General features: G+C 36.3%; 1 protein-coding gene across 2 annotated transcripts in view; it reads left to right on the forward strand.

Moving 5' to 3' along the window:
- Positions 1-3,298: 3,298 nt before the first annotated feature.
- Positions 3,299-9,633, forward strand: part of LOC107734242 (protein shisa-9-like) — a 39,256-nt gene continuing 32,921 nt past the window's right edge. The window contains exons 1-2 of one of the 2 annotated variants that reach the window (XM_016546155.1): positions 3,299-3,516; positions 3,878-4,490. In XM_016546155.1, the coding sequence (XP_016401641.1) occupies positions 3,931-4,490 (560 nt within the window). In that variant the 5' untranslated portion in view covers positions 3,299-3,516; positions 3,878-3,930. The remainder of the gene's footprint in view (positions 3,517-3,877; positions 4,491-9,633) is intronic. The other variant, XM_016546156.1, reaches the window with a different exon arrangement.

Consider the following 9,633-nt stretch of genomic DNA (forward strand, 5'->3'; position numbering starts at 1 on the left):
AAATATATCAAAACTTCATTTTTGACCAAAAGCATGATTGGTAATATGTATTGCTAAGGACGTAATTTGGACAAATTTAAAGGCGATTTTCTCATTATTTAGATTTTTTTGCACCCTCAGATTCCAGATTTTCTAATAGTTGTATCACAGCCAAATATTGTCCTATCCTAACAAACCATACATCAATGGAAAGCTTATTTATTCAGCTTCCAGATGAAATTGACACTTAAGACCGGTTTTGTGGTCCAGGGTCACATTTTATCTTCCATACTGAGATCCAAAGGCACTACATCTACAGTTTCTGACTCTGGATACATATTAAATTGGGGGTGGGATTATTCAGATTCAATATCATCACCCTCATATTCATTCCGACAAATGAAGCAAGCTCCCAATGCAAGTCAGTGCACACACAACTGACTTTCTCACAGGTCATCTTATCTCTTTTCAGCCTTTCGCCTCTCTCATAATCCACCCAAAAATGGAAATTCTGTCATCACTTACCCCCATATCACTCCAAATCTGTATGAATGACTTTGTTCTGTCAAACACAAAATAAAGTGTTTTGAACTCTATACTGGCCACTCTTTTCCATGCAATTACAATGAATAAGGACTAACAATGTGTCTAACAACATGTCCATTGACAATTTACTTAATTTAATTTACTCATGTCAGAAGTAGTACAGTTTCTGACTCTGGATACATATTAAATTGGGGGGGGGGATTATTCAGATTCAATATCATCACCCTCATATTCATTCCGACAAATGAAGCAAGCTCCCAATGCAAGTCAGAGCACACACAACTGACTTTCTCACAGGTCATCTTATCTCTTTTCAGCCTTTCGCCTCTCTCATAATCCACCCAAAAATGGAAATTCTGTCATCACTTACCCCCATATCACTCCAAATCTGTATGAATGACTTTGTTCTGTCAAACACAAAATAAAGTGTTTTGAACTCTATACTGGCCACTCTTTTCCATGCAATTACAATGAATAAGGACTAACAATGTGTCTAACAACATGTCCATTGACAATTTACTTAATTTAATTTACTCATGTCAGAAGTAGTGTGAACACTTGGAGTACATCACAAATATAAGCATGATCACTAATATTAATGGGTTCTATTGTCTTTTGACGCATCGCTGAAGCTGAAAACCCTTTTAAAACCATCCATCAGACTATAGTTTGACTAGGCTGGGAGACTATAAGACCAGCAAACCAGCTTAGGCTGGTCTAAGATGTTTTTACATCAGAAAAGCACCATCAAAGTAACATAAATTGGTCCACATGACTCATGCGCTGTATTTCGACTGTCCCAAGTCTTCATACACCCCTTGTGTTCATTTATTAAACACTTTGACTAATCTGATAATGCCTTCAGCTATCGGTAAGTGTGTAGTCAGTCCCCTAAGCTTAATTTAAAACATTTTTGATATCTGTTTGCTAATTCTACAGAAGTACTCATAAAAATCAGTGCAGATAAATAATAAAAAAATCCATGTTGACCTGGATATGACAGAGGAGCCTGAGTGATGAGGCAAAAAGACAGTCACAGAGAACATTTGTAATCATCAAGAAGAAAGTAGGACATGTTTAATAGAAATGTTACAGTTTATAAGTATTTTGACTTTAAAGTCATCAAGATGCTTTGCGTTCTCAAAAAGGAGAGACAAAAAAGGGCAGAGTAGGAGATATAGATTGAAAAAAGAAACGAGAGTGAGAATTAGTTTGAGACGACCAAAGAGATCCGTGAGATGCCTTATTCATCCTGTCCTCCTTCCTCTCTTCAGAACTCCAGGTTATGTTTGTCACATCTTAACCCTGTGTAGAGAAGTCCCCTCAGAGCCCATCACAACCGCACTGTACGTGAAGAAAAACTGCAATAACCTTGTAAAAATTCAAATAGTTGGTTTAATCATTGATATTTTGACATTGGACAGTCTGGACATTTTCTGTTTTTGTGAAAAAAATCTGTTTAGTTCATACAACGCTGCCGAAGAATGGTTATAAGACATGGTGAATACTGATGTGCTGATGGACAGGGGTTGGGGGACACTTCAAAAGGACTTTGGCATCAAAACATGTCAAATGTAAATTCATGTTCCAGGTCTATTTGATGTTCACACAGTTTTCAGGTTGAAGGCGTATGGAACAGTATACATTACAAGCAACCAAAACTAGATGTTTATATTACAATTGATGTTAAATGATCAATTTTGATTAAAACCAAGTTACATAAAAATCCAAAAACCAATAATTTAATTAATACAACAACAACAACAAAAGACAACTGATTTTATTGTGTACTGTACATGCTCGAACGTTTGAAGTTGGTAAGATTGAACTTTTCTAAAAAAGAAGTCTTATGCCCACCAAGGCTGCTTTTATTTAAATATAAATATAGTAAAAACTGCAATATTGTTACATATTTTTTACAATTTCAAAATGTAAGATTTTCCTGTGACTGCAAAGCTGAATTTTCTCAATTTTTGTCTTTCATTTTAATATGCTGTTTTGGTGCTTATGAAACACTTCTTAATATTATACATTTTGAAAACAGTTGTGCTATTTAATATTTTTGTGGAAACCGTAATACATTTTTTATTATGAAAATAATAAAAGTACATCTTTACTGTCACTTTTGATCAAATTAAAAAAAATAATCTGCAAAATTTTGCAGAAAAAAGTATTTATTTCTTTAAAAAAAAAATTACTGACCCCAATCTTGATGAAAAGCTTTTAGGCTCGAAACGTCACCTGTGGTGAGAACATCAATTTTTCTTTTACTTTTGGAGCTGTGGTGTGCCAACTTTGCTCTTCCTGTATCTTGTATAGTCACATTTTCCTCTCTAAACATGTAGAATTAAAAACATGAATCAAATTTTAATTAACAAAGAGTTAGTCATGAAAAAGACCTTACCAAAATCTATTTTCTGCTGACGAACATTATTAATGGTGAGATCAGATGTTACAGCTGCAGAACCAACTCACAACATGAACCTTAAGTCATGATAGAGATGGCTGGCTCTATTTCACTCTCAATTAGATATATGGAAATAAAATAATTTTACATTTTTCATTATCTATAACAACCTGTGATCTAAGCTCTTCAGTAACATAGTGTCTCCTCCCCTTTCACACTATAACCAGAGGCCGCCCCCCACCTCAATCCCTCTCTCTTCTCTCTCTCTCTCTCTGATATGCTGAGAACAGAACGGAGGAGTTTTAATTTGAATCCTGAACTGTTGCCCTTCACAAGGCTCAGAGACAGCAGTCTGAGTGGATCGCTGTGGATTAAAACACCTGTCTGTGGGTTCACTCGCTCCTCAGGAAAGGATTTTTAATGGCAAATTACTGTGACTGGTTGTTTACAGACGTTTTACTACTGGTGAGCATGGAGAACAAGTGTTGAACAGTGAATGGAAACAAAATGAGATGCATATCTGGAAAGGACCAGAGCAAGACAGCAAATGTCCAAATAGTTATTTTCTCTCTCAAAGGACAAAGGTAATGTTGTTGTAACTGGGGAAAAAAAATCATTTTAAACTGTTTTTTACTAAACCATTTTCAGTGTTTTTTTTCTTTCTCAAAATTCTTAAAGTACTTAAACAGTATTATATTTTGTTAAAATGCATTTTTTAGTAATTGAAAAAAAGTTAAATGAAAGCATTTATTAATTAAAAAAATAAAACATCCATATTTAATATTCATTATAAAAATAAGTAACACATTTTTAATAGATTTCTTTTTTAAATAGAATATTTTTAAATCCATGAATTAATCTTTTTAAAAAAATTTTGACCATAGCTGTAATTGTGTGAAAGTAATTCAGCACTTTCTAGAATTCTTCTTTTAATATTTATGCTAGGTATCTTCTCTCAAAGTGAGGTAAATCATTGGGCGCAGTGTGTCGGGTGAAGCATGGCTGGAAATAGTTTTTTACTACATCTTCTGCTCACTGCCATCGTGGGACGGGCTGCTAAAGCACAGGATGAGACTTCTACTGATATGGACATCCAAACAGCCAATCAGACTCTAGATCCTCTGTTGATTTCTGTGACATCAGAAGGGCCTCCAACTTTGACCACACCTGCAGAGGTGGAGGAGGACACTGTGCCGTCCACTGGCACCCGCTGTCGGGGTTACTATGATGTCATGGGCCAGTGGGACCCTCCCTTTAACTGTAATGCAGGTATCTTCTTGTACTGTTGCGGCACCTGTTTCTATCGGTTCTGCTGTCAGTTCCGTCAGCAGCGACTGGATCAGACCTCGTGCTCCAACTATGATACTCCAATTTGGGCCAACACTGGAAAACCAGTGGCCACCAACACTGAGGTGCAGCCAGACCATGAGCGGGATCGGACTCACATGATTGTGTACATAATCTGCGGTGTGGTGGCCATCATGGTCCTGGTGGGAATCTTCACCAAACTGGGGCTGGAGAAGAGCCGTGGAGGTCAGAATGACCTCAGTAACTCCAGGTGAGTAGAAATGAGCTCCGTTACAAAATCTAGTGAGCTGCCACAATGGAATAGAGTTGGGGGTAATGGATTACAAGTAACATGAGTTCCGTAATCAGATTTTTTTTTCAAGTAACTAGTAAAATAATGCAATCCTTTTTCATTTACAATAAAATATCTCAGTTACTTTTTCAAATACACAACGCCCGTTACTTTGTTTTGCCATTTATTGACTGACAGATCTCTTGTCCTCATGTTGAGAGAAATCGGGAGTAAGCACAGAGGCTTTGTGTGCAATGTATAAACATGATGGTTATTGTAGTTCTAGACTAATGTGAACATGCATTTACTCATCTCACTTGCACAAAAACAGATTCCATATTTCTCAAAATAAATAAAAACAATGCAAACTCATAATATGACGCAAACCTGCAATAATAAATGTCACATAACGCAAATATCCTTTATGCATTTAATCCTATTTTATTAACTGATGATTTTGCTGCTCACCTTCAATGATTCGATTCAACCATACTAATACGCAAAAATGACTTTAGATAAATGTTTCTTTCTTTCTTTCTTTTTTATTGCTGAAGAGTGTTAAACTGTCTTCTCCTGTGTCTTATTCTTCATGCAATCCAGAATGGCAGGTTTGTTTGAGCTGTGCCCTCTACTGTAACGTGAATTTGCCAAAAATAGAGCTTTTTATATTAAAAACAAACAAGCAAGCCCAGTCCAGATGAGAAATAGTAAAGCAAAAGTAATGCAACATTACTTTCCATTAAAAGTAACTATAACACAATTAGTTACTTTTTTAGGGTGTAACTCAATATTGTAATGCATTACTTTTAAAAGTAACTTTCCCCCACACTGAACATAATTGATATGTCACATGGCTTGACCACCATCTTGGACATTTTCACAATACATTCTGGGACTCCCTTGTGAAAAGGAATTACACTTTAGCATACTTAAAGAAAACAAGTACTTATTGCAGAACACAAGATCCAGGGGGCGTGGCTGGACCCACATCTAGGGGGTGGAGATGGGTAGGTATAGGGGTGGAGATGGGTGGGTTTAGGGATCAGGCGGTGGAGACGGGTAGGTTTAGGTATATGTAAGGTGGGAGGAGTTGGATCTGGATCCAACCACGCCCCCTGGATCTTGTGTTCTGCAGTGAGGACCATCTCGAAATATTGCATTATTGCATACGGTTGAACCACTGATGTCACATGGACTGTTTTATTGATGTACATTTCTGGGCATTGAACGTGGTAGTTCTATTGCTGTCTATGGAGGGTCAAAAAGCTCTTGGATTTCATCAAAAATATCTTCATTTGTGTTCCGAAGATGAACGAAGGTCTTACAGGTTTGGAATGACATGAGGGCGAGTAATTAATGACAGAATTTTCATTTTTGAGTGAACTATCACTTTAAATTTTGGGTTAAAGAAAGTGTATTAAAGGAACATAAGTATGCTGCCTACCTTTTTTCGGAAAAGCCTTCGCACCAGAAGCAGACCTATGTCTCAAAATGCTGTCTAGATAGACAGCTCACTAGGTTTTGGAACAGAGCTGAAGATTTACAGAAGATTCAGTGCCTTTTTTATGTTAAAAGTGCTAATAGAGTGTGTTGGCTATTTTGGTCAAGGATATTTTTAGCCAGCCTTAACATCGGTATCATATACAGTAGTAAACCAACAGCAACCAGCCAAGACTAAAGCCATTCATATGCATGCTGCTCTTCTGAATTTAGCAATCATCTGAACTAGAATTTTTTTAGAGTGTTGTCCTAAGGTTATTTTAATATTCATGGCATCAATGCATTAAAAAGCTAACCCCATCCAACCTAAATATTCCTTTCTTGTGTCTCAGTTCCCAGTTCTCCGTCTCTGTTCCTTTCTCTCCAAACATCAAATCAAACCTTTGTTCTCATCGTTCTAAATATTCAAAATCCCTTTATGAATACCTGTCATGAGCAATATAACAAAATACAGAGAATTTATAATTCTCCCAGCATTTTGCCGTAACCCCATTTTAGACCAGAAATGACCCAATAATGCAAACAGCCCTATCGAGATGAACACATTTGGAGGACAAAATTACTCATCCGAAGATTAGCACTTTTCCGAGGTTAACACCTCTCCAAAAGCATTTCCCACATGCTGAACACTGCACACCAGATTAACTCTTCTTACAAGATTAAGAGTTCTGCTAAGATTAACACTCTGCTTTAAGAATAAACCAACTTCTCTACAGATTAACTCTTTTTAAGGCTACTGCTAGACTTCGCAGCTCTAGAGAACTAATTTATACACTTCTATTCAGAACATTTTGCCTACATGTCAAATGGACGTTGAATTGGGCTCCTAAATTATTTACCACTTCCATTTCCAGTCATGTCTTAATATTTACCAATGTATCATATTCCTCAAAACTCTCCAACCACAGTCAAACAGAGAATAGAAAAGCAGGTTTTTATCAGGCTTAACTCCATCTATACTCCATCTATACTGTATAGTCAAAGTTTTGCCATGTAGGCACAGGAATGGCCTACATGCATTTAAATGTGTGTCATTGCTGAACAATAAAGGACATAAAACAGGGGCGGGATAATATAGACAACACACAGAATGTGAGTCATGATTATGTGAGGCATAATTCACGGTGGATTCCAGCAGTGATACTGCAATCTATGATTCAGATCACATCTTAAACAGCATGCTGAGGCCAAAGGCAAGATTCTATGCCATACAATATCCTATCTATAGTTAAAGAAAATAATTCTCATGCTGGGCAGGGTATACTCATACTCAGCCATATGGGTGTCCTGAGGGGCAGAAATCTTTGAGATATCACATTTATACAATGTGAGACCTTCTGGATCTGGCACAGATTTTTTTTTAGCCAACTGGATTTTGAATGCGACTTACCCCCGAAAATTGTTATACTGATAATTAGGTTGAACGATTGCTGTAGATAAAAGTGTGTAAAATACTGTGGAAGAAACAACACATATTCACATTCCAATCAAGTCACACCTGCTTAAAACTGACAATTCTGCCATTGTTTATTTACTCTGCTTACAATTCATATGAGTAGTTATCAAAAAGTCAAAGCCCAAATGTCTTTTCCCATTGATCACTGGCTGTCACGTACAGTTGCATTTTTAATTGAATCTGGGTTTACTTGCATGCCCTTCGGAAGTTTCCAGAGGCTTTGGAAATTTGAGGGAAAAAAGCTCAAAATGTATAAGAAATAAAACTAGATTTACATATTGCCACTGTCATCTTTATTGTTTGGCATTGTTTTCTTTTAAGGAATGATATTATGAAAAGTGCTAAACAAAATGAATCAAAATAATTTAATAAAAATTTTAAAAAGTTTATATTGTAACATTATAGGCAGAAAAAATATACATGGTATGAAATGCAAATATTTTTCTGATAATTAATTAATAAATAGTTTTTGGCTGTAGCACAATGACAAATAAAAGTTAATAATTCAATTTCCAATTTTGGAAACAAATTTGTCACTATAACATCAATCTGTTATTTGCATAACTGTCTTTCATACATGGGTCTGTATTCATAAAAGTAAACAGTTGTCTAAATCATATCTCATGTTTGAGTCTCCTTGGCATTAAACAGTTTGAAAACCCCTGGAACTGTCTTTGAGGTCATTGTACTGAGTACTGCAGAACAGAAAAAGATTAAAAGCATTCAAGGCTATAAAAGAAAGGAAATTCACTGACAGGACTCTGGATATATATGAAACTCTTTATATTTCTAAAGGCATTAATTGGATGTGAGTCTCTGTAAAAGCCTCCAGATACACATAAATTCATGTTTACTTTTTGAAAGAAAGATAGACTAAGGAAGGACCATAATATTAAGCTTACTAGTTCTCCTAAAGCCCCACAATCCTTCTTACTTCTGAGCTTGTTTGTCAGATTTTAACCTGTGTCTTTCCTGTGGCTCCAAACTGTCTGAACTCATTTAACATGAATGAGATGTGGCTGCTCATGGCTGTGCACTGTGTGTTTGTGTGTTAATGTGTATGTACAAGTGTGTCTCTCAGATTCTGGAGACGTCTCTCCCGCATGGCTGAGTCTTAGTTGGGTGTGCACTGACATTTGCGTCCTGTCGGCCCCCCGCCTCTCTCTCATCTCCATCGTGACTTCAAGGCCCTCCTGTTCCTCTAAGGTTAACGTGAGGGTCTGTGCTCTCTGACAAAACTACTCATTACCTCTCTCTTTGGGCTTTTCCCGTGTATTTGCCCTCTGGCTGAGAGAGATTTGTGCAGGCTGCTGTACTTGATGATCTAATACAAAACTTTCTGACTCTTACAATATATGCAGAAATAACAGACTATATTCTTTGTAAGAGTTGTGAAATCACAAGGAGGGGTCACCTAGTGTTAGTTGTTTAGAGTAAGAGGACAGGACAAATTACACAGTCCTACTCTATTATACTTGAGAAGCAAAGAAAAAGAGAGGATGAGAAAAGGGCAACCAGCAGAACAGAACCAAATACCGGAAAAAGATACTACGCAACAAATATAAAATGCTTAGAAAATTTGCATCGTGAGTTTTTATTTACATTTATTTTATTGTATATAATATTATTTTATTTAATACTACTAATTGTATCATTCTAAATTCATAAAGAAGATCTGTAAAGTTGCAAAGACTAAAGTCTCAAATCCAAAGAGATATTCTTTATAAAAGTTAAGAGTCAACCACGCCTACCTAAAACGGCTCGTTCTAACACGCCCCCACAAGTCTACGTCACGATGTGGGAAGATTTGCATAACACCGCCCAAATGTTCACGCAAAGAAAGAAGACGTAACTTTTATTCTCGCTGTAGTAATGTTTAATGTACAGTATGTGGAAAATAATGGGTTTTTTGAACCTTAAACCACATAAACACATTTCATTACACCAAATACACAAAATAATGTTCTTTTTAGCAACATCATACGACCCCTTTAAGTTTATGTGCTAATTTCTATTTAGACATAATTTATTTGCATTTGTGACCCTGGACCACAAAACCAGTCATAAGGATCAATTTTTCGAAATTGAGATTTATCCATCATCTAAAAGCTGAATAAATAAGCTTTCCATTGATGTATGGTTTGTTAGGATAGGACAATATTTGGC

This window comes from Sinocyclocheilus rhinocerous, unplaced genomic scaffold, assembly GCF_001515625.1.
Source record: "Sinocyclocheilus rhinocerous isolate Xijiao unplaced genomic scaffold, SAMN03320098_v1.1 scaffold820, whole genome shotgun sequence".
NCBI lineage: Eukaryota > Metazoa > Chordata > Actinopteri > Cypriniformes > Cyprinidae > Sinocyclocheilus > Sinocyclocheilus rhinocerous.